This window comes from Phocoena phocoena, chromosome 6 (genome assembly GCF_963924675.1).
Source record: "Phocoena phocoena chromosome 6, mPhoPho1.1, whole genome shotgun sequence".
Lineage (NCBI taxonomy): Eukaryota > Metazoa > Chordata > Mammalia > Artiodactyla > Phocoenidae > Phocoena > Phocoena phocoena.
In genome coordinates, this window is record NC_089224.1 from 91173688 (window position 1) to 91199335 (window position 25648).

Genomic DNA, 25648 nt, shown 5'->3' on the forward strand with positions numbered 1-25648 from the left:
GAGAAAATATTTGCAAATGAAGTAACTGACAACGGATTAATCTCCAAAATTTAAAAACAGCTCATGCAACTTAATATCAAAAAGACAAACAACCCAATCAAAAAATGGGTGGAAGATCTAAATAGACATTTCTCCAAAGAAGACATATATATCCTTTTTAGTGAAATGTCTGTTTACGTCTTACATCCATTTTTTAATTAGATTGTTTTTAACTGTTAAGTTTTGAGAATTCTTTACATATTCTAAATACTAGTCCTTTGCTGGATATATGGTTTGCAAATATTTTCTCCCAAGCTATAGATTGCCTTTTGTTTGCTTGTTTAAAAGATTTTATTTTTAAACAGTTTTAAATTTAGAGAAATATTGAGCAGATAACATAGAAAGTTTCCATGTACCACCCCCACCCACCCATACACATTTTCACTTGCAGTACTGTGGCACATTTGTAATAATTAATGAACCAATACTGACATATTATTAACCAAAGTCCATAGTTTTTTTTCCTGAATAATGTTTCATTGTACAGATGTACCACCATTTATCCATTAACCTATTTAAGGATATCTTCGCTGCTTCCAGTTTTTGGCAACTAGAGTAGAGATGCTACAAACATTCATGTGTAGATTTTTATGTGGACATAAGTTTTCAGTTCAATTGAGTAAATATCTAGGAGTGTGATTGTTAGATCATATGGTAAGAATACATTTAGCTTGGTTTTTAAAAAATTGCCTTTTAGAGTGGATGTACGATTTTGCATCTTTCATATAGGATAAGCATATTTTCATATGTGTATTTGCCATATGTATATCTTCTTTGTTGAAGTGTCTGTTCAGATCTTTTGCCCATTTTTTAATTGGATTGTTCATTTTCTTATTGTTGCATTTTAAGAGTTCTTTGGATACATATCATTTATCAGATGATTTGTTTTGCAAATATTTTCTACCATTCTGTGGCTTGTTTTTTCATTCTCTGAACAATGTCTTTCACAGAGCAGAAGTTTTTCCTGTTAATAGAGTCCAACTTATTAGTTCAATTTTTTCATTCATGGATTGTGCTTTTGGTGTTGCATTGAAATTTCATCACCAATCCCAAGGTCATCTAGATTTTCTATGCTGTCTTCTTGACGTTTTATAGGTTTGTGCTTAGGTCTATGATCCATTTTGAGTTAATTTTTGTGAGGGGTGTAAAATCTGTGTCTAGGTTTATTTTTTTGCAAAAGGATTTCCAATTGTTCTAACTCTATTTAAAAAATTATCTTTTCTCTATTGAATTGTCTTTACTCCATTTTCAGCAATCAATTGATTATATTTGTGTGGGTCTATCTTGGAGCTCTCTATACTGTTCATTGATCTACTTGTCTATTCTTTCACCAATTCCACACTGTCTTAATTATTGTACCATAAGTAAGTTTTTAAGTCAGATGTGTCAGTCTTCCAACTTTTTTCTTCTTCCTCAGTGTGGTATTGGCTATTCTGGGTCTTTTTCCTTTCCATATAAACTTTATAATCAGTTTCTCGATATCCACAAATTACTTGCCTCCAAGTGGAGGTGTAAAATCAGCTCCCCACTGGGCCCCCTTGTCACCAGAGAATGAAGAGGAGAGAGGTAAGTGCCAACTAGCCCCACCTCTCATCACCTTTTTCCGCCTCATTGCTGCTGCATGAGGATGGAGGTACAGCAATGCTGGACCCACTGACAATACCCCACTGCATGTTACCCTGTTCCATGCCACAGGAGGATGGAGTGGGAGATCAAGTCCCCATTCAGCCCCACTGAAACCCATTCTGTGTTTTCTTTTCTTTTCTTCTATTTTTTGGCCACACTGCTTGGCATGTGGGATCTTAGTTCCCTGACCAGGGATCGAACCCACACCCCCTACAGTGGAAGCACAACGTCTCAGCCACTGGACAGCCAGGGAAGTCCCAGAGAGAGTTGTTGGCTTTTTTGTTTCTGGCTGCACCATGCGGCATACAAGATCTGAGTTCCTTGACCGGGGTAGAACCCTTGCCCCCTGCACTTGGAACGGGGAGTCTTAACCACTGGACCACCCGGGAAGTCCTAACTGTGCTTTCTTAGATTCTGTGTTTGTCTATTTGGTATCCATTCATCACTGGGCCAATTATATTAAATATATTTTCTTATTTTTTTAATTTGTGATGCTCTGGCATTTGGGGGTCTTATGAAAAATAAGAAAATATAGTTAATATAAGTAATTTCTAAAGATAATAACAACTTGCCTACAAGTACTTCTTTCACTTTTTGGAGTCTTCCTATCTTTATTTGGTGTGTTATATTATCAAAGTTAAACAAAGCCAGACATTAGTTTAAGTGGTAAGAACAGATTTTGAACAGTAAAATACTGTTACAGGAGAGAAAAGAGTTCCGCTTTGATTTATACAGAGGTGACTGCATTTTTTTTAAAAAAAAAGATGCTCCTATTGCTCTTTTTTTTAATATATAAATTTATTTATTTATTTATATTTGGCGGTGTTGGGTTTTGTTACTGTGCGCTGGCTTTCTCTGGTTGCGACGAGCGGGGGCTACTCTTCGTTGCGGTGCGCGGGCTTCTCATTGCAGTGGCTTCTCTTGTTGCAGAGCATGTGCTCTAGGCATGCGGGCTTCAGTAGTTGCAGCACGTGGGCTCAGTAGTTGTGGCTCGAGGGCTCTAGAGCCCAGGCTCAGTCACTGTGGTACATGGGCTTAGTTGTTCTGCGGCATGTGGGATCTTCCCAGACCAGGGCTCGAACCCATGTCCCCTGCTTTGGGAGACGGATTCTTAACCACTGTGCCATCAGGGAAGTCACAAGATGACTGCATTTTAAAGGGAGAATGAAGGCATAGGGAGGGAGTCAAGCAGGGGCTTAGGAGAGTCAGAGAAGTGAAAAAATACAAAAAAGCAGGAAGTAAGGGTTGGTCTCTGTGAAACCCATCTGGGTTAACCAACTAACACTTACTGAAATTAGGCTCCTACCCTCCCGCAGAGGCTGGGAGACAGGGAGCCTATCTCCTTCGGGTGTTGGCTTGAACAAACAGTAAGTTCTTTGGTCATCCTTGAATTTTCTCAGACAGACATTCTAAGGAGGCATAGGGTCATCCTATGGATGCAGCCTTGAGCTGTTAGAAACTATTTAGTGTTTTTTCCAGTCTTTATAGGCCAAGGTTGAGGCTTAGTTAAGAAAGGGCTCAGGGGATCCTGGCTAGAGTTTGGTCAAGGAGAGAATCTCTGTCAGTGTCCAGGGGCCTTTAGTTGTAAGAGGGAGGACCTGAGAGAATAGGTGACTCCCTGAGCCGGAAGTCCTCGGCATCAGGAATTTTGAAAGCTCCTCAAGTGACTCTAATAAGCAACAAAATTTGAGAACCACAAGACCAAGACAAGAACTTTACCCTCCATTTTAATGCCCCCCTTCGCAAAGAAATAAATTCCTCTAAGGAGACTGCATGCTCTGTGTACATGCATGTACATGTACGCATACTAGTTTGTGTATATGCAGGTATGCATGCACACACCAGGGTGAGAAGTAGAGAAAAGGCCTGGTCCTCTCAAGCCACAAGAAGATGAAGAAAGTGCTTTGAGCTATGGAAATGTACCAAGCTACCTTTGTTTTAGTGATGGGGGAGAAAGGGATCCTGGCAGAATTCAACCCCATATCCATCTATTTGGCCATAAAAATGAGGGAGGGGTGCTTCTCAAGGTTGTGGTTGAGGGGTTACATTCATGCTAGGTCTTGCTGATCCAGTTCCCATCCTCACGGTTTTCTCTGCTGGACGCTTCCTGCCTGAAACCACAGAAGTGACTCTCTGCAATTGCTCAAGGGTCATCCATAAAGCACTGCTTTCTGGCCTGACTTTCCCAGAACTCACTAAGCATAGTCCTATTGCTTCTTCTATGACTTATTTAGATCCTAATTATTATTCTACATATTTATGCAAATGCAGAAGCCAGGAGGGGTGAAACTCCTTTCAGAAGCCATGCAGTGGTCTCTGGAATGTTAAAGGCTCAGAAAATTGGCAGATTCTCAGGTTCCATCTCAGGAAAAGAACATTTTTCTAGACCTAGTGCTGCCTGAAAGGTTTGGCATTTCTGCCTGTGAAAATGAAAGACTAGGTGGGGCCTGAGGCTTCCCTAGAGCCGTGGTTCCCACATCAGAATCACTGGCGGCCTGTGAGATCACACTGGTGCTTCCACTCCACCCCACACATTCTGATTTAACTGGGACTGAAGTTGGGCATGGGTCTTTCTTAAAAGCTCCCCAGATGATTCCGACAGGCAGCCAGGTTGAAGGCTGAGAACCCTAGAAATTCTGCAGAGTTCTGGGAGGAAACAGCAAAAAGTCCAGGACAAGCAAATACAAATTAAGGAGCCTCTGAGCAATACATAGAGCATACTTTCCCCGGGGCACCTACCCTGAGCCATGACACAGAAATGGAAAAGACACAGTCTGTCCTCTCTGCTGAGTTGGGCAGGTGATAAAGCCAAGGCTGGTGTGCAAGGCCACAGTGGTGGGAAGGGGCATTGGGCTGGGCCTTGAAGGTGAGTGGAGCTTGGACAGGTGGTAAAAGGCATTCTGACCTTATAGAGCTGCGTCTTCATGAGGAAGCAAAATTATTTTTGAGGCAGGGCAAGAAAAATTTAACGTGAAATCTTTATCTGCCGTTTGAGCCACTACCCCCTCCTCTTTAGTGTGCAATATGCATCTGCATTATACATGAACTAAATCCCCTTGAAAGACACAGGAATGCCTACTCGCAAAAAAAAAAAAAGCAATACTTCTACCTTGGACAATTTCAAGCTACCAACATGGTTTAACTGGCTTGCAAAATTCCTGACATTAACAATGGGCTGTCACAAGCCATTAAGAGCTAGCTCCAGCATCACCAATACCCCACACTCCCTGTCCCCACTGGTTAAGAACCACTACATTACAAGAAAATGTAGGATTAAAAAAAACCAAAAAAACACTTATCAAATAAGTGTTATATTTGTATTATAATGTATTATATACATTATAATATATTATATTATATATATATTAATATATATAATATATTATATATATATTAATATATATATATTATAATATATAATATATTATATTATTGTATTATAATGAAGCGAACTGCTTAAACCCACCTTATGCAGATAATTCTTAGGACAAACTTGGTAATACACTTTGGGGAGAGAGATCAGGCTGCCCAGACAGGCAGTGAGGATAACAGGCCTCTTGCCATGTCTAACTAGTAGGACTTTACCACATGATGTCACTCTAATACTTGCTTACTTATGTCTCTGGAAGTCTCAAGCAAGTTGTCTCTCCTTTGCTAAAAGACTGGCATTCTTAACTTTTATGCCTTGGGATAATTATGAAATTACATCATATTTGTTGTTTATTACTTGAAAGGAATCTTTTACACATATTCTTTTTCTTGTAAAAGAGACTGAAAATTTGCAGAAAGGAGATAAGGGCAGAGAGGCATTTTGGAATCACAAAACTTTGATTTAGCACAAGACTGTGATTTACCAGGTGAGTAAACTTGGACAAGATTCTTAACTTCTACAAGCTTCAGGGTCCTCACCTGTAAAATGTGGAAAGATACTTGTAACTTCTACCTCACTGACTGGGAGTAAGTCATTTCCATTGGCATGTACTAAACACCCACCCCATGCCATTTCTCTGCACTGGGCCCAGAGAAAACCAGGATGAGGAAGTCCAAGTTCCTGCCCTTAAGAAGCTCAAGTTTAACCTCGGGGACAAATACCTAAACAAGAGAATATAGAACAACGTCCAATTGACACGCTTAGGTTTGCACTCTAAAGTGTGAATGTGTTATCTGACATTCTCTAATACTGTGACAAAAATTCTTCACGTGTAGTAGCTTTTCTGTTGGGAAATAAATGAAATGTTGGTCTTAATATTTTAATTATAAGAGTCACCAGAGATTAAGTGATTCGTGTTTTCATACCATCGGCCACACAGGGATGCTTTTAGAGGAGAGGACCGGGAGATGAGGGCGCTGAAGCTGTGACTGTGGAGACAGGAGGAGTTGCTGAGAATGTGGGGAGTGAGGAAGAAAGGATTGTGGAGGCGGGGAGGTAGACATAGGCATGGTTTTCAGAGATGGTCAAGACGAGCGTGTGGAAGAACGTTCACATACAGCACTAATTTACTGCCTGCGTGATTTGGGGCACATCACTTTCCCCTCTATAAGCCTCCATTTCCCTCTCCATAACTCATCAGGTATTTAGGATAAGTATTAAGCAAACGTTCTTGGGTTGCAAGCAACAGAAAAGAATGCTGGCTAATACAACAAAAGTTATATTGAAGCAGCAGGTATATGTGAAGACATCAAAGTGGTAGAGACTTTGGCAACACAAGAATATAGGCCCCACTGAAAGAATTCACATTCCAGAAAAAAATTTATACACTGTTCTGGCCAAAAAAAATGTGTCTACTGGCACCATCAGCCTCTAGTCCTCCAGTCTGCAACTCTCTCTACAGGAAAGAGCCCAGGTTCCTGCATAGCACCAAGGCCCTGTCAGCTCCAGAGGAACTCAAACTCCAGGCTAGAAACCCAATTCTAGGCAACAGGGAGGGCTAGATGGCAAGACGTTAGGGGATAAAGACCTTGTCTGGTTCTTTCCCAAAGCTGCAGCTCTCGCACAAGGCCAGGGACAGAGGCAACCTCACAGATTGCCCCCAAATCAGGACTCTTTGTCTAAGGTAAGAGTTGGCTCACAGATATTTGATAGCCCATCAGATTACACAGCTCACCAATGTCTGATTTCACAGACACCTGCTCATGGGCCCCTGGTCATGGACCCCATCAGGAGGTGGGGGAGGAGAAGAGGCAGGAACCACCTTCTTCTAGGCAGTCAGTCATTCACCAGCTGAAATCTCACAAGACTCGATGGCTTCTCCCTCAGCCCTAAAGCTACTAAGTGGTCACCTCGCCTAGCACTTCCTTCTCCATTTGCAGCTTTCCACTACACCACCTCCTCCTTCCCACCCCCAGGAACACTGAGCTCAGCCACCAACGTGGCTGTCCACTGGATCCCCCACTAGCTGTATGTAATCCCAAGGGAAGGGCCACATTCTGGCCATTTCTGTCTCCAGCTCTGGGCCTCACCCATAGTAGATGCTTGGTACGTGCTTAATGGTTGCTAACTATTAAGAACCATTGCTATAGATGGAATGTTTGCTTCCACCCTCCCAATCCCCCACCCCTCCCTCCAAATTCATATGTTGAAAACCAAACCAAAGTAATGGTATTAGTGGAGACCTTTGGAAGGTGACTTTTGGGGGGCCAGAGCCTTCATGAATGGGATTACTGCCTTTATAGAAGAGGCCCCAGAGATGAGGCCTCATCTCATCCACCAAGTGAGAGCACAGCCAGATGTCAGGAGTTTGTAACCCGGAAGAAGGCCTTCACCAGAACCTGCCCATGCTGGCACCCTGATCTTGGCCTCCAGCCTCCAGAACTGTAAGAAATAGATCTGTGGTTTATAAGCCACCCCATCTGCGGTATTTTGCTATAGCATTCCAAACTAAAGTAACCATGTTTGTCCTTCTAGAAATAATCATGACCTGGGTCAGGAGACCTAGGCTCAACCACTGACATGGCCCCCTCCATCCTGGTCCTCAGTTTCCCCAACTCTACAGGAGGGAGAGAACCACATGATTTCTAAATGGTCTCTGGTTTCTCTAACAGCCTCCAGATTCAGTGGCTTTTTGTGACTCTAAAAATAGCTGCAACTTTGGCAGGTGTCTAAAGCGAGAGGGCCACCGATGGGTAGAAATGGTCCCTCCCACTCAGGAGACACCCATGGGCTGTTCCTTTGAAGGGGGCAGGCAGTGAGGGCTGGCTAGTGAGGCAGTCAAGCAGTGACAAAGCTACGGGCAGGTGACCATCAGGGGCAGAAACAGGAGATGGAAATCAGACACTTAGTTGTGAGTCTCCCACCCACCACTTAACTATGTGACCCAAGCTAGTCCCTTAATCTGAGCTTTTGTTTCCCCCTTGGTCCATGGGTGAGCAAGCAGTATGAGTGTCTGTTGGATTGGATTTTGAACCTTGAAGAGCTAATAGAACAGGAAGCCACATTCTGGGCTCTATGATGATGTTGCCCTCATGGGGAGAGCAGAGGGGGAGGGGCCAGTGAACCTCCCCCACCCCCCTGCTGCTCCCGACCCAGCAGAGCAGAAGGTGCTGATATGTCTAAACCCAACTCCCCACGACCTTCTGCTATCACACTAGAGCAAGAAATCCAGACCACACAAGAGCCACTGCATCCTAAAATTTTATGTGAAATTCTGTAACTGTGTACAGAGCGGTCTGTGGCTGCCTGCCCACGGGCCTGGACTGTAGAGACACCACTGCTCAGCACTTGCTGTAGATGGCTTCACTGCCCCGCTCCTCGAACTCTTCCTTGCTGACCCAAAGCTGCTGGAAGGCCTGCAGGGAGGCCAGGATGGAGCCGCCGGTCCACACGGAGGTCTTCCTCTCGGGAGCAGCAGCCACTGCGGGGCTGTCCCCGGGGCAGAGGAGGCTCAGCTCCCGCTGGAAGCGCTCTGGGAAGCCTTCCAGCATGGTGCAGCCGCCACACAGCAGCACGTTGGCTGCCATCTCCTCCTTGAAGCCCGCCTCCTGGCAGTGGTTCAGGCAGGCGGCCGTGAGCTCGGGGAGACCAGGCTGGTCGCTGCCCACCAAGGTGGGCTTGAAGAGCATCTCGGCGCACTGAAAGCGCTCTTGGCCGATGGTGATGAGCTTGCCGTCGGGGAGCTCATAGTCTACACGCAGATCCTCCAGGCACCGGCCAAGCTCCTCCTCTGGCTTGAGTGCCGAGTAGCAGCACGTCTTCTTGATGTGCTCGATGATGTGCAGGTGGTCGTCCGTGAACTTGTGGCCGGCGTCGTTGAGCAGCTGCAGCAGGTAGCTGGTGAGGTTGCTGCCGGCATAGTCGGCACGACTCGTCAGGCCTGGTAGCACGTTGCCCTCGGAGATGGGCACCACGTGTGAGACGCCGTGCCCACTCTCTACCACCAGCCCGGAGGTCTTGCCATAGGAGTAGATGGACAGCAACGACTGGGATGTCACGTGCATGGCAGGGATGCCAAAGGTCTCGAACATGAGCTCTGCATACTTCTCGCGGTTGCTGGTGGGGCTGAGTGGGGGGTCGGAGACCAGCACGGCATGTTCTTCGGGGAAGATCTTCATGGCTGTGTGGAAGATGTACTCCCAGATGTTCTGGATGCAGTCCCAGTCCACCACGATGCCGTATTTTAGCGGGTTAATCAGCTTCAGAGGCCCCTCCATGTTGAGCAGCTCGTGGCCCACGTAGATCTCCTTGCGGGTGTCACCAGCATCAGCCGCCTCCGAGCAGCGCTTGCCCACAGTGGAGGAGATGAAGTAGGTGGGCCTCGGCTCACCCGCATAGCCACACTTACAGTACTGGGAGCCCAGGTCAATGATGAGTGCCTTGATCTTACGCACCTTCTTGGGCTTCATCTTCAGCTGAGTGGATGAACTTGTGTCCCGGATGCCAGCCTCAGGACCTGGCAGCGTGCCTGCCTCTCCAGGGTCCCCCTGAGCCGTGCCCGTGGGCTTGGGGCTAGGGCTGTTCCTCGTCGCCATTTACCTTCCTTGCTCACCTTTCTCACATCCACATCCTAGAGCTCCATGGGGAGAAATAAGAGGGTCCACCTCCAGCAGTTCCTTGGCAACCCCTCAGGATTGTGATGTCACCACAGGCTGGTCCAGTCCAGCAGCCCAGGGAGGGCTTGGCCTTGGCAGGCCCTTGACCTATCAGCCCCACCCCCATCGGCCTAACGCGACTTTGCTCCCAGACGGAGCAGGTGGCCAGCACAGTTTTAGAAATCCAACCACACTTGGGTCTCAGAGGTTTCTGCTCCCTCCCCTTATATCCTCACTCCTAATCCCCCGTTCACTAGCTGAACACCTCTTCCTCCTCAGCTTCTTGGCCAAGAGAGTGATAAATATTTGAGCCCCTACAGTAAGCCAAACGCTGTAGCAGGCACCTCACGTGACACTTCACAGCATCTTGGGAGGTAGACAGAGCTAAGGAAATCAAGGCTCAGAACGCAAATGACTTGCCCAAGAGCAAACAGCTCTTGGAGTGTTTGTACTTTAACCCAAGTTCCTCCAAATCCAATGTACCAGGTCACCTTGAAGAGTGTGTAGGCCCTGATGATAGAAACCTGGCCACAAGCAGTGCCCAGTCTAGTTGGGAAGAAGATGAATGGATGCAGAGGAGTTTGCAGGTGGACGTCTATTGGGAGAACAGAGGTGCACAAAGGAGGGAGGGAGTCAGAAGCTTCTCCAGAGAGGTGCTGCCTATGTAGAGTACTGAAAGATAAGTGGATACTTGTCAGGTAGCTAAGAGGAGGGAAAGCCATCCCAAGCAGAGAGCACAGCCTGATCAAACACTCAGAGGGAGGCATGGTGGGGAGCTTGCAGTAGTTAAGGTGTTTGGAAAAATACATCAGGATATGGCAGTCATGGGGGCAACTAGGGAGGACCCCAAATTCTAGAGGTAAGGGCTTAGATTAACCTGACCACAGCTGGGGAGCCAATGAAGCCTTTAAGTGGGGAGTGGTCAGATTTGGTTTCCAGGACAAAATCTTAGAAAGATTCATGTTTAGCTGTAATATGGAGGGACAAGACTCTGAGATCTAAAAGGAGGATGTTGAAGAAATTTTTGTAAGACTTGAAGGTGGCCTAAACTAGGGCTGTGATAGTGTGGAAAAAAGGAAGGGACAGGTTCTAAAGAAATTCAGAAAGTAGAATCTAATCTAATTGGTTGGTTCTCAACTGTCCTCAATTCAATCCAAGCTTCTAGTCTAGCATTTGAGACCCTTTCTTATAGGCTTCTGTGACATCTCTAGCCTCAAGCATTGCACTTACATCAGAAGATTAGATGTGGGGAGGGAGGAAGAGGGAAGGATGAATCCCTTTCCTCTGCCCAAGCAAAGATGGCCTGTCATACAGAACAAACAAATTCATTAGGTTCCCCTAGGGTCCTCTGTGCCAAACTGTCCCCCCTCTAAAACAAAAGACAGATTAGGGCTTTGGTAAAGAAACAGGAGGAAAAGGGGAAGAGAAACAACTGGGGCTAAGGAAGTTTTCTGGGAAACTTAATAAGAGCAGAAGTAGTTGAAGGATTAGGTGACATTGATAAGAAAGAAAAGAGGGCTTTTTAAGACATAAGAAATACTGCTGTGGAACATATAAGAATGTTAATAAAGAACTCATGGGAATTTCTGTTTGCTGAATTGTCTCTTGGAACATGACACTAGGGAACTGGATTATGTGGGAAACAACATTATAAGGATTTCAGTTATGAGCACCACCAAGTTCCACTGGTGGTATCTCAAAATCACAGAACCTGAGGACTAGACACTTGATCTGGCATGGACAGCCATGAGGGACAAACTTTTCCTCACATTGGATTGATATCTGTACCTCTCTGAAGAAACCATTAATTGGTCTTGGGTCTACTTTTGACATTGTGCAAGGCAAGCTAATTCTTCCATGTGACAACACTTAGGCTATTTAAAGGCAATGCACGTGGACCCCCTAAGCCTCCTCTTCTTCCACTCCTTGTGGAAAGACAGTACAGAATAGAAAGAGGAGTAAGGAACTGGACTCAGAAGACCTGAGTTCAAATCTAGCTCCATTATTGTAATCTGTATGAGCTTGGGCAAACTACTCAAAATGTTAGTCTAACCTGATTTTGATAGTGCTATATCCCCTCATCAGATTGATCCTTATCCGCTGCCTCCAGGTTTCAGGCTTGAGCATCTAGGTGGATGGTAGGGCTCCTCATGTATAGACAGAGGATACAGGGGCAAGAGCGGTTATACAGGGGAAGGCAATGAGTTCCATTTGGGGCGTGCTGACTTAGAGATGTCCAGAGGCCACTAGGCTGCGGATTATGGAGCTCGGGAAAGAGAAATGATCTAGATTTAGTCCTCAGTAGAGCATCTCCACCTTCTGAAGACAGCTCCTTTCCCTTCCACCTCAGGGAGACTGGTTAGTCTTAGTATTGGGGTTATCACACTGAGGGCTGAGCTTTGGGAATGAGGCTCATGTCTGTTTAACATGGAATTCTTTTCTTTGCTGGGAGCTTGACTCAGAGATTCCCAAAGGTCAACATATTGAAGAGTTGGATTCCTAGGTCTCAACAGTCTTAGGCTCGAAACATGCAGATTCAGTAAAGTGGGGGTGGGATCTAGGAATCTGCGTTCGTGAAAAGAAATGTACTTTGGCCTTTTCCTTTCTAGATTCTCTTTCTTCCCTCCTTAGCTGCTAAAATTACAGGACCTGGTTCACCTTTCCTCCAAAGATCAAGGGTGGGTGGTGTCCCAAAAAACAAAGCTAGGAGCAAGGATACCACCTCAGGGAGAAATGTGTTTCTTGGTCTAATTTTTTCATGTTTTCTTTTTCCACGTTAGGGGAGAGCCTCAGCATTGCTTTCAAGAAAGATCTCATGGTATTTCTGGTCTTGGGCCAGAGGAGCAAAAGTAGGTGTTATCCCATGAGAAAATACTGCCTAAGAAAGCATGAGCAACATAGAGTGTCTCTACCTAGAGGGACCTCAACAGAGACCCCCAGGAGCCCACATATGCCTTAAATGGCTGGTGACAGGTTTGCAGGGTTGTGGGTGCCAGGCAGTGGAGGTTTTGGGTGCAGTGTGCCAACAGTCTCTATATCCTTCCATCACTGATACCACTGTGTGCTGACCCAGAGAGAAGGGTCACAAAGGGTGACGTGAAAGCTAAGGGGAAAAGGGTTTCCATTAGGAGACAGCATCCAAGTATGCAAAATCCTGAGAGGTGAAGTAGAAGGAGTGAAATGTGACCATTGGCTTTAGCCTGAAGGATGTGGGGATGGACCCTGAGAGTCCCTGTGCCCATGGACGTTACAGGCTAGATGGAGCAATTGGCCTTAAGCTAGCACAGCACCTCTCCCACCTATGATAGAAAGCGCCAAGGACAGCAAGCATGGGCAGTGGGGGAGGAGCCTGTGAAACAGAGCATGTCAGGCTCTGAGTGTCTTAGTGAAGTGATATGCACAGGTTGAGTGACAGAGGGTGAGTAATGGTCCCCCAAAGATATCCACATCTGAATTCCTGGAACCTGTGAATATGTTACCTTTCATGGTAAAAGGGACTTTGCAGGTGTGAGCTAAGAAGCTTGCAATGGGGAGATTAACAACCCTTGATTATCCAGGTGGGCCCAAAGTAATCAGAAGTCTCTTAAGAAGAGGGAGACAGGAGGGTCAAGTTCAGATAAGGAGATATGACAATGGAAGCAGAAGTCTGAGAGGTCTTTGAAGATGAAGGAAGGGGCCACAAGCCAAGGAAGGTAGGCAGCATCTAAGGGCTGAGGATTATCCCTTAGAGCCTCCAGAAGGAACGAGGCCCTGCTAAGACCTTGATTTTAGCCCACTAAGACTGACTGTGGGCTTCTAACCTCCAGAATTGCAGGATAATAAATTTGTGTTTTAAGCCATTAAATTTGTGGTAATTTGTTACTGTCTCAATAGGAAACTAATATAGGCTCTTACAGGACTCCAGGGCAGTAAAAATGTACTAAGCAGCTGCGTATTTCTCAGAAATCAAGAGGTGGGTTGAGGAGAAAGAAAATGGATGATTCTAAACTAAATACACCTTTGCTTGTCATACAAGTTCTCCTGAAATAAAGTCAGACAATCCAAGTTGGCCATGCAAACCCCTGAAAAGCAGAGGTAAATAAGCTATTTCCCAGGCAGCCAGGCTTAGAGAAAAGTACTTTCTTATTCTTCTTTCAAAATTCAATACCATCTCCTCCTCTACCCATTGAACCAAGAAGGTGCCCCTATCACATAGTCACAAGGCTCATGAAACTGGACTTGGTCCTTTTCTCCTCTCATACCCCAAAAGGAGTAAAGAGCATCCCCAGTAACTTCCTTAAAGGAGAAAGCCCACCATTGTAGTGACTGCCTCTTTAATAAGAGCACGGCGCTGCATAACATAAGGATGGATCCTGGGCACTTTGAGAGCAGCGGGTGTCAGCACCAACAGGCCCAGCTTCAGAGATGGCATGTGATACAGCGGCGAAGCAGCCTCAGAGACACATGTTGGGTCGCATCAAGGGACACCTCTGGGAAGAAGTTGCAGTCAGCAGAACTTGGCACTGCTGGCTGGATATCCTTGGGTGGGCTATGTACCCAAGAGCCTCAGTGTTCTCATCAGTGGGACTGTAGGGTCTAATTTCATTGTCAACCCAATGACCTGGACAAAGGAGGAGTATGTGTGCAAATACGTGTCCAAAAATAATTCCTCTGCAGGTTGCCCCAAGAAATAAGTTGGACAGAAGTGCTTGGCATGGTCACCATAGCAGCCATTGGTCCTGCTAAAATCTAAATCAGATGGTGTCAACTATCTGATCAAAATTCTCTAGTGCTCTGACCTCACACAGAGTTAGAGCCAAAGTCCTATTAATGGCCTATGAGGCCTAACCTGAGCTGCTCTCCCTCCCCAACCCCTTCTCCCATCTCTACTTTTCCTTGCTCTCTCCACTGCAGCCACACTGGTCTTCTTGGAATCCTCTGACTTGGGAAGCAGCAAACCTTTTCTGTAAAGGGCCAGATAGTCATTTTCAGCTTTTTAGGCCATACAGTACTTATTGCAATGACTCAACTCTGAGCTTGTAGCATAAAAGCAGATATAGACAATACGTAAATGAATAAGCATGGCTGTGATCCAATAAAACTTTATTTAAAAAACAGGCTGCAGGGCTTCCCTGGTGGCGCAGTGGTTGAGAGTCCGCCTGCCAATGCAGGGGACACGGGTTCGTGCCCCGGTCCAGGAAGATCCCACGTGCCGCGGAGCGGCTGGGCCCGTGAGCCATGGCCGCTGAGCCTGCACACCCGGAGCCTGTGCTCCGCAACGGGAGAGGCCACAGCAGTGAGAGGACCGCGCACCGCAAAAAAAAAAAAAAAAACCAGGCTGCAGGCCTGAGTTTGCAGACCCTGCTCTAACCCACAATCGTCTGCACCTGCTGCTCCCCGATATACACGTGGCACTCTCCCTCATCTCCTTCAGGTCCTCACTCAAGTGTCACCGTCTCAGGGAGAAAAATACATGGCACATGAACACAGCCACCCTCCCCCAAGCTTTCCCTGCTTTGCTTTTCTCTTTTGCCATTAACATCTTCTAACATATATTTATTTTGGTTATTGTCTGTCTCTCCCCAATCCCCACTGACTAGAATGTAAACTCTACAAGGGCATAGATTTTTGTCTTTCTTTTTCACGGTTGCCTGCCTTGCACATAGCAAGCACTCAAATATTAATTGATTGGATAAACCACGTTTATTACAAAATTTAGAAAAAAGTAAGTCACTTTAAAAACGCTTTCAAATCTACCCTAACACAGGACAAAGGTTCCCAGTAAGCCTGAAAGACCTGGGACACTGGATTATGTCATAATCAGTGATGTCATCACTGGGGAAATTCTCAAATTGCCCTCTAAGCCTTTCAGGCCTTGAGGCCTGTGGGATTGAGGAAATTTCTGAGAGCAAAATAGCTCTTGAGAGCATGTAGGCTCCACGGGCGGCAATCATAGGGGCTGGGCCTTCCGAGAGAATGGGTGAACAGGCCTCCCTGCAGACACAGGCCTTCCAGACTGCCTCCTTAAAGGACGGCCCGGCGAAGCGGGCAGTGTGGGTTCGCCGTAACCATTCAGAGCCGAAAGAACCTACGAAATCACCTGTGGTCAATAATAAGTCCAAGCTAGAGTTGACCAAAGCAGTGGTCGTGGACCTTGGCACGGGCTACTGTAAATGTGGCTTTGCCGGGCTGCCAAAGCCCACCCACGTGATCTCATCCACAGTGGGCAAACCCTACATGGAGACGGCCAAAACCGGGGACAATCGCAAGGAGACATTCGTGGGGCAGGAGCTTGTCAACCCAGAGGTTCGTCTCAAGCTAATTAATCCTCTGCGACATGGCATCATCGTGGACTGGGATACAGTGCAGGATATCTGGGACTATCTCTTCCATCAAGAGATGAAGATTGCCCCAGAGGAGCACGCTGTCTTGGTTTCAGACCCACCCCTGAGCCCACACACCAACAGAGAGAAGTATGCTGAAATGCTGTTTGAGACCTTCAAAACTCCCGCAATGCATATCGCCTACCAGTCCCGCCTGTCCATGTACTCCTATGGAAGGACCTCCGGCCTGGTTGTGGAGGTCGGCCACGGTGTGTCCTACGTAGTTCCCATCTACGAGGGCTATCCTTTGCCCAGCATCACCGGACGGCTGGACTATGCGGGTTCTGACCTGACAACCTACTTGATGGGCCTGATGAACAATTTGGGGAAACACTTCACTGAGGACCAGCTGGGCATTGTGGAGGACATCAAGAAGAAATGCTGCTTTGTGGCCCTGGACCCCACTGAAGAGAAGAAAGTCCCAGCTACTGAGCATACGATCCAGTACACCCTGCCGGATGGGCAGGAGATATACCTGTGCCAGGAAAGGTTCCTCTGCTCAGAAATGTTCTTCAAGCCTTCTCTGATCAAGTCCACGCAGCTGGGCCTCCACACCCAGACGGTGTCCTGCCTTAACAAGTGTGACATCGCCCTCAAACGAGACCTCATGGGGAATCTCCTACTCTGTGGGGGGAGCAGCATGCTCAGAGGTTTCCCTAACCGTCTGCAGAAGGAGCTGAACAGCATGTGTCCTAATGACACCCCCCAGGTAAACGTGCTGCCCGAAAGAGACACTGCAGTGTGGACGGGTGGCTCCATCCTAGCATCGCTTCAGGGCTTCCAACCACTGTGGGTCCACCGCTTTGAGTACGAGGAGCACGGGCCTTTCTTCCTCTACAGAAGGTGCTTCTGAACTCCGATGAAGCACGGTCTCTGTGGTGGCCATGCATCAGCTTTGCTGGGTGAGCACCCATCGCATACAGAGAGAGCTGAGCCAGCCGTTTCACTCCTGCGGTATTAAACAATCCTCACGTTTCCCTCCACAGTGTGTTTCTCTATTTCCTCACGCAATGAGAACTTCACGCATGCAGCATCTGCCTTAAAATGTCCATTTGCCAAAAAACAGCGGCGGGGGAGGGGAGAAGGGGGGAATGATTATGGACCAAAAAGATGTGCTTTATAGGTTGATTGCTTAAGTATTTGGGGGAGAAACTACCTCTAAAATTATTCTGTCCCTTATTTTGTATATTCCCCACTTTAGGTACTACAGTATTGTTAAACTCTGCTTGGAAGGGGGAGTGGGATAAAGATAGATTAGATAGATAGAGTAAATGCTGTTGTGGCATATAAGAAGATCCCTTTCAATTAACACCAACAGGAAGTATGCTGTAATGGTTCAGTCTCCCACAAAGCAGCAGAGTGCATTTCACAGTTGATCAGTGACTCTGAAGGCTTGGAAAGAGCTGACGAAGATGTCTGACGCCTGCTTTAACTGTACTTTCTTTTAGTTCCAATAGTTATTTATGTCTCAATACCAGTTCTTACCAACCCATCATGGTGACTGGCTGATGAAACCTGGTGTATTATGAGCAAGATATGTGTATCTTAAGGGAAAAACTCTTCAGGGAATGGGTGCTATATAGATTTCCCCCTTTAAAAAACTGGGGGCAGATTTATCTTGGGTTACCAGCCCTAAGGTCATGAGGATGCAACCCACAGCCATTCTCCAGACACTTCAAGCAGCAGATGCTCATCTCCAACCAGACTGGATTCTCCATCAACCTGCAGGGTATACAACTGGAGTCTGGAACGGGCGCAGGATAAAGGTTGCCAGTTCTGCAGTGTGGGTTTGGGGGAAGCTGGTCCATGCCGGTCATTCTAACCCAACTAAGGAACTGAAGGAACGTAAAGATCCTCACGGTCCGGGAAGCCCTTCCAGAGCCCAGCATGTTCTGTGATATTCCTGTGGGGCAGTTTATAATTGGACCTTCAGTTTTTTAGAACAGTCCCCAGTACATTCTCTGCCCTGTCTCCAACACTGGCAGGCAGCATAAAATAGTGGAAAGAACATGGGCTTTAGATTCTGCAATTTGAAACTGTTTTGCTTCCAACTAGCTGTGTGACCTGAGTCTGCTCACCTGTAAAATTGAATTCAAATGCCTACCTCACACAGCTGATGTAAATATCAAAGGTAAACGTCTGCATACCAATGTGTGGCCTCCAGGAGGTGATCACAAGGGTTGTTAGCTACTATTATCTTGTAGAATTCTACCTCTTATAAAGGAGCCTAAATGCCCTACGATGATCCTGAGCCACACATACACCCAAAGACACACACATTCAATCACTCGTAGGAGAGTGATGGTATCTCTACCATTCCCAGGGAGAAGCCCTACAGAACCACTCTCATAGCCTCCAGGTTTGCCTAGACAGCCTTGAAAGACCTGAATGCCCCACCCTGGAGACCTGGTAAGTAGGCACAGCTGGCCGGCACTAGCAAGCTAGAGTAGAGAAGCAGAAATAGCCACAGAAGGGCTTAGTCAGCGAGGACTAAGCCTTACCCTGGAGGATCAGGGAATCAGCTAGGAGTTGGGTACATTGACTTGAGAGAGGTATGCCTTGTTCACCTCAGTTTCTGCCCAAACCACTACTGTCAACACTCTATGAACATTCACTGATGGGCAGGTTGAAGTTTGGTTAATTCTTAACCTTTGGACCTCTTTGGCAGGGTGGTAAAGCCTGTGGACCCCTCAGAATAATAGAATATTTTTAACTGCATCAAATAAAATACATAGGATAATATGTATTTTATCCTAATACTCTATCTTAGATCCCTTAAGGGTCTATGAACCCCCAGTCGATTACCCCCGTAAAGGTGAGGGTCTTGATGAAGGGGAGGCATGGGACGTGGTTCTGGAGAATGGGAACTCCCAGGCCATCCTAGGACCAAATGCTATACTGCATTTTAAAATGAGAAATACCAATATAAGGCTAAACAACTGTGTAATCTCATTCAAAGCACTTTTATGAATTCTCTCACTTGATCCATATAATTCACACTTGCAGAAAAAAAGAATCCTCCTCACACATAAAAAAAGATGAATAGTTTTTAGTAAGTATTTGGACGTCATCTTAGCCCAATGGTTCTCAACTGAGGACAATTTTGAACCCCAAGGGACATTTGGCAATGTCTAAAGATATTGGTGATTATCGTAACAGGAGTAGAGGGTACATAGCACTGGCATCAAATGTGTAGAGGCCAGAGATACTGCTATACATCCTATAGGCACAGGACAGCAAAGAATGACGTAACCCAAAATATCAACAGTGCCGAGGCTGAGAAACCCAGGTTAGCCTGGGTGGGCACACAAGGTTGTAGAAAAGCAAGATTCAGTGAGATTCCATGACTTTGTTCAAGGACACTAAGATGAGTGGACCCATGATTTTGTCCTTTCTGTATACCAAGAGGACATCTGTTGGTCTTGAAGTTCCATGGGACTTCAAAGCTAGTAAGAGTAATGGTGGAGCAGCCTAGTGTAAGCATGAGGCATAGGCAAGGGTTTAGGGAACACAGAGAAAATAGGAATCAAGAGCAGGCCTTCAGGGTTGCCAAACATCACCATATTAACTTTGGCTTGTCTACAGATCTCAGACATTTATGGTTACCTAGCTTCTAAGATGTTCATCCACAACTCAGTTGTTACTAAATATGACAGACAAGGAAGGACAGCCAAAGACTCCCAAGGACTTGTCCAGGTGGTGCTTCTACTGAAGCAAAGCAGGTTATGGGCTGGCACGGGAGGAGGAAAAAAAGCTAATTCTGCTTCCCAAAATTGTAGTCACCTTAAATTACTAAGAATCGTCAGTTTTATTTATTTTTAAAAACATCCTCTTCAGTTGTGGCTATGAAAAATCCCTCAGATGTGTGCACATGTATGTATATACACACATAAATATATGTGTATATATATGTAGGTATATGTGAAAATAAATTTATTTTAAAATATGCAGCAGTGCTAAGAAATAACACCAAGCTATATTCATAAAGGCATAATAAAAACATTAGCTCCTGCCTCAGTTTTTTAAAAAGTCTAAATGTAAAATACACTTTGATTACAGGAGACAATCCTCTGCAAGCTTCCATTTGATGTCTGGAGCATCTGAGTGAACAAAGCTGATTCCATGGAACAAACTAAGTAACTGAGGCTTTTAGCTTCCTGCAACATGAATTTGGGAAGATCCCAAATTTGGGGGAAGAGTTATATACTCTTCTCTAGAAGCTGACAGAATCTTTCCCCCAAATTAAGCATTCATCACTCCCAGGAGTTTCTCCTTTGCCTTTACACAGCATTTTCCCCCATAAACTCGCCCTTGACTTTGCCTTCAATTTGGAAGGTCTGCTCCCACCTGCTACTTCTCCAAATGAATAAAATTCCATCTTGCTCAGAGGATAGAGTCCCTTTACTATTATCCATAGCAAGAGCACTATAATATATTAAAATGTCATATAAGTAACCATGTTCATTAATCCACACCAAAGAGTAGTCACAAAGCACTTGCAGCCTTTCAACGTTGGGCACTTAATTATAGACCTTCTTTTTCTATTATTTTGAGAAAATTTTCAGACACACAGAAAAGTTGAATTATACAGTGAACACACCTAGAGTCTATAGTTTACATTTTGCTATATTAGGGAAAACCTTCTTTAGTTACACAATTCTGGGTATACCTATACTCTGACATCCTGTTGGTTTACGTAGAGTAATAAAGGTCTGGTTCTGGTATTAAAAGCATGAAAGAGGTTGTTAACCTTACCCAAGAGTCAGCCACAAACTACTGTCAAAATGAACTGAGCTTTTTTCTAGACTCACCAAAGAGATAACATTCTCATTTCTTCCAAAGAAAATAACTAAAAGACAGAGGTCAGTTAAGCACCATAAAGAAAAATAAATGAAATGACCTAGATACTGACAAAAACATTATGTTAAAAGAAGGAACATTTGGAGAAAAAGGAGTAACTTACTGCTGCTCATGCCTATGATGCACGCTGCTCACCATCCCAAATGTACGCAATACTGTTTCGGAAATTCTAATCTGTTCCAGCTCTAACGCTGCTAACTCTAGCAGAACATTCACAGGCAATGAAAAAAGTCCACATGGACACTTAGTGATAGGAGGCTCAAACCAGTTATAACTGGAAGCACATGACCTGGCAAAGATATTACAAAATAACCGCTGTCAGCCTAGGAAAGCTTAGAATATCAAAGGATAGATTTCACTTTTCATTCTGCTTTAGTTCAAGGTGAAGTCATTTAAATGATTAAATCAGACCTATCGTTGGGAGCACTAATAGCCATTAGTTGTTTATACATAAGGCTTTCCTCAAGGAACATAAAACAATTCGAAAACATTATTTAACTTCTCTTCACACTTTGAGGTAGCAGCCACGAAACATTCCCAATTAACTGAGGCACAAATCAATCTGTGATTTGTCTACTTACGGTCCCGATATGATTCCGACCTGTAGCTGGGAATGAAACCCAACGTCCTGATTACCATAAATACCAGAAATATGCTCAGTCAGCGCTAAGTAGAAGAACAGTAATTTTTACAAAATGATGCGATATGGGTTAAAGCTTAAAGCCTTGCTAACGATTAAGATTGTACGCAAAATAAAATAGAACTGGTGTCTGCTGAGGTCTGCTGCATAGAGCAGCTCTCCGTAATGCTAAGGTAGATGGTCTTACTCTCCCCAGTTCCCAGCAGCCAGGCCTCGAGGAGTGAGGAGTGGAAGGAAAACAGCCTTCTCTGCCAGAGCCCTCCTAACTGGGGTCAGAGTCACTCTAGAAGGCTGTTTCCACTGGGTTCTTTTGTTGATATTTGGTGGTATAAAAAGCTCAGCACCTGAAAGGAAAGAGAAAATGTGACAGACACACTCTTTCATGTTGGTGGGAGCTGAGACAGTAACTCTAAGCTAACACTAGGCGACGGGGCTTTGTACCCACAACATGACCATCAGAACCAGAGTTAATGTTTCCGTGACCCTAACAACCTCCCAGTCAGAGCAAACACAGCCTGGAGGCCCTGCCCCAAGAAGAGGAATTCCACTTCAACTTTAGGCATCTGGGAGGGTTGAAAAAAAAAAAATGCCCACTGAGTGATTCAAAGTGGAAGAATGTTCTGTATTTCAAATGGGAGGGGGTGGTAGTTGTGGTGGTTACGAGGCCGTATGCATGTATTAAATTTCACCAAACTATGCACAAAAGAGCTGTACATTTCACTGTATGTCAAATTTACCTCAATTATAAGAGTAAAAAAAAGTGCTGGTGTGTATTCAGTAAGTAAAGTTAATGGACAGAAAATACTTATAATAAAAATTTCTAAAAACACACTGATCAATAAAAATGTCCCTACTTAAAAAATAAATAAATAACTGGAAGAGGTGGGCGATGGTTGGGGGGAATTTGTCACCATTAGATAAAACTCGCAGGCCCTCTTTCAGTTAGATTTATGGAGTCTCTTAAGTAGAAATCATATACAGGAAGTAGAGACATGAGAAAATATGTATATAGAGAGGCATTCTTTCTCAGTATTATTCAGGGTACACTTATATATATGACCCATACAGACATGAAAAATTATTTTACAAGAATATTTTAAAATGTGAGAAAAATGCTCAAGATAAAATGTTTTAAAAACATGGTTTTCATTATACATATACACATGCATGATACACACGTATCTAGAAATTATTAAATCTTAATATTCTTTTTTATACTTTTTGGTACATCCAGATTTTCTCTACTAATCATAACAGTTTTATAATTTCACATACAATTACTACTCTCTACACCCCCAAACAAAATTCTATTGTATATAGACAAAAAGACTACAAGAGGTTTTGCTTATTTAACAATATTGGAAAAGGTTACTTAAATTCAGGGTCAACAAGCCCCATAATTTCATGTTAAATAGTAACTAACCTTTCAATGACCCCTTATCTGTTTTTAAAAAAGAAACAAGTTCTGAAAATAGTGTATTTTATTTTTTAAAATTAGGCATAACTACAATTATATTTGATTCTTAGACTTAACTAAGAATAAATACCAAGTATTGACTTATTGGCAGGAAAGAAATTATTCTGACAAACTGTATGACAGCAGGACATGACATCTTTCACATTTCCATGTTTGAATTTCACAGCACAGAGTCATTTCACAAAAACATTTTGAGGGCTTTATCAGTTTTTCCAAAGACTTCTCTTAATCCTTTGATAGTCAAATCATACTCATTTGAAGAATTTTGTTATCAACTGTAACAAGTCCAGTTTTGCCGTGATTTAAGCACTACTGTGGTAAAACGTTAATCCATTTTATGAAATGGGTTACATTTTTGCAGACTTGCAATCAACCTGCATGGTACTACGTTGCATCTTAACATGAAACCATCAGAAAATGCCCCATCAAGTCTCTGATCCCCTACTACTACTGTTAGCTGGGAAGGGGCAGGTGAGGAATATTTGAGAGGAACTAATTTTGTGAGTAGCTCATCCGCCTCTTTTTGGGTTATGAGAACTTCTCCTTTCCTAAACAATCTATACTAGTGTTCCTACACAGGGACACGGATAATACATACTCTGATAATGAGGAGCCTCAAAATTTTAAAGTCTTTAAGGCTCAGCTGGGAAATGGAAGTGCTCTTTAATAAAGCCAACTAGACCACCCTAGAGAAAGGTGTGACTGAACTTGACCTGAAGGTCAGCATCAAGCCAGCAGTGAGGAAAATGGGACAGAAATCACAACTGGATTCGACACATTACGAACTAAACAATTACCAAACAACCTCTGGCCTGAGATGAATTGTAGCATCTCAGAAATAAGTGTACGTTGTGGGACTGATACCAAAGGCAGCTTGCCAGCCTCCAGGAAGAAGGGGATCTAGGGATACAGCAGTCAACTGTCTGCATATATGAGCTTAGCTGGAACGGAAGGTGATTAATTTTTTCCTGGTAGCAACATAAGCCATGAAAGTTAAACTTGACATGGCTCCCACAAAGTCTACTTCAAATGCCATCAAAATGCTACCACAGTGTAGCATTTAAATGAAAAAATTTCAGAATGTTGCCTCTCACATGCCAGAAATGCAAATATCAGCTACAAAAACTGCCACCTTTTCAAAGCTAAAAAGAAGTTGCTATGCTTGACTGATCCACATGAAGGATGAATACTCTGGCACCAAACTGATCTTTCAAAAGTTTTTTAGGGAATTCCCTGGCGGTCCAGTGGTTAGGACTCCACTTTCACTGCCAGGGCCCAGGTTCTTGGTCGGGGGAACTAAGATCCCCTGCGGCCAAAATCAAAAAGAGTTTTAAACCAACTTTCAAAAGAAAGCCTTTAGGGCTTTTAACTTTGTTGAGGAATATGTAACCTAATTGATGAGAATCCTCTCCCCCCAACAAATAAACAAAACATTTTTGGTATAATTCAATAGGAAATGCAGATGAAATGCCAATCTTCTTTGGATTTGTTTTCAAATTATAGTCAATCCTAAGGATGACTAAAAAGTTCCAGCTCTTAAGCAAGGAATATGAAAATGTCCCCAAGGCACAATGCAAAACTGCCAATAGTCAAAAATGATTCAGATGAATCCTTAAAATGTACATGCAAATTAGACTGTTTAGACTCAAACTTCAACTGTAATGTACCTGTATGCATGAGTGTATACCACTGCACTGACAAGTGTGCATATCAGAACAATTTTTTAAAATTATACATTGAATGTCATGTTGGATTTCCCAGACCCCCACCCAGGATCCCAACACCAAAGGCATTAAACTGATTTTAATAAAGATACAGTCTTAGAACTGAGGGAAAATTGTAGTGACTCCCCATTCTCTCCTAATACTACTAACCCTCTCAACACTTACAAAAAGATATTCCTTCTGCTTAGTAATGTAATAATTTAGAGTGAAAAAAAAGTACTAACCAAGAACAGGGACTGAAGTCTTCTCTTGTTGATAAGAGGCCATGATACCATTTGCAGTAGAATTGGGACCTAGAACCTAAGTATTGGGTTGGCCAAAAACTGCCTTCGGTTTTTAAGTAAAAATAAAAGACACATTTTTCATTTTCACCAAGAACTTTATTTAACAACGTATTCACTCTTTTGTTCCACTACCTTCTGCCATTTTTCAGGCAACTTCATAATTCCATCTTCCCAAAACTTTTTATCTTTTTGAGCAAAGAACTGTTCCAGGTGCCTTCTGTAGTCTTCCAGGGAATTGAAATTTTTTCTATTAAGAGAATTTTGTAAAGACCTAAATAAATGGAAATCCGAAGGTGCAATGTCTGGTGAATACAGCGGATGAATCAGGACTTCCCAGCCAAGCTTTTTTGCCTGGTCATCAAAGAAACATGCAGTCTAGCGTTATCCTGATGGAAGATTATGCGTTGACTAATTCTGGATGCTTTTCATCAAGTGCTGCTTTCAGTTGGTCTAACTGGGAGCAGTACTTGTTGGAATTAATCATCTGGTTTTCCGGAAGGAGCTCACAATAGAGGACTCCCTTCCGATCCCACCTTATACACAACATCACCTTCTTTGGATGAAGACAGGCCTTTGCTGTGATTGGTGGTGGTTTATTTCACTTGCCCCAC

The 25648-nt window shown here is 44.2% G+C and overlaps 2 protein-coding genes across 2 annotated transcripts; one reads left to right on the forward strand and one right to left on the reverse strand.

The window, feature by feature from the left end:
* Positions 1–8280: 8280 nt before the first annotated feature.
* Positions 8281–9681, reverse strand: ACTL7B (actin like 7B). Its single transcript, XM_065879369.1, has one exon. It carries the CDS (start codon positions 9628–9630, stop codon positions 8377–8379), a length of 1254 nt encoding a protein of 417 aa, XP_065735441.1. The 5' UTR covers positions 9631–9681; the 3' UTR covers positions 8281–8376.
* Positions 9682–15597: 5916 nt separating this feature from the next.
* ACTL7A (actin like 7A) lies at positions 15598–16905 on the forward strand. Its single transcript, XM_065879487.1, is given in 1 exon segment — positions 15598–16905. A coding segment is annotated over 1 exon segment (1308 nt).
* Positions 16906–25648: the final 8743 nt, after the last annotated feature.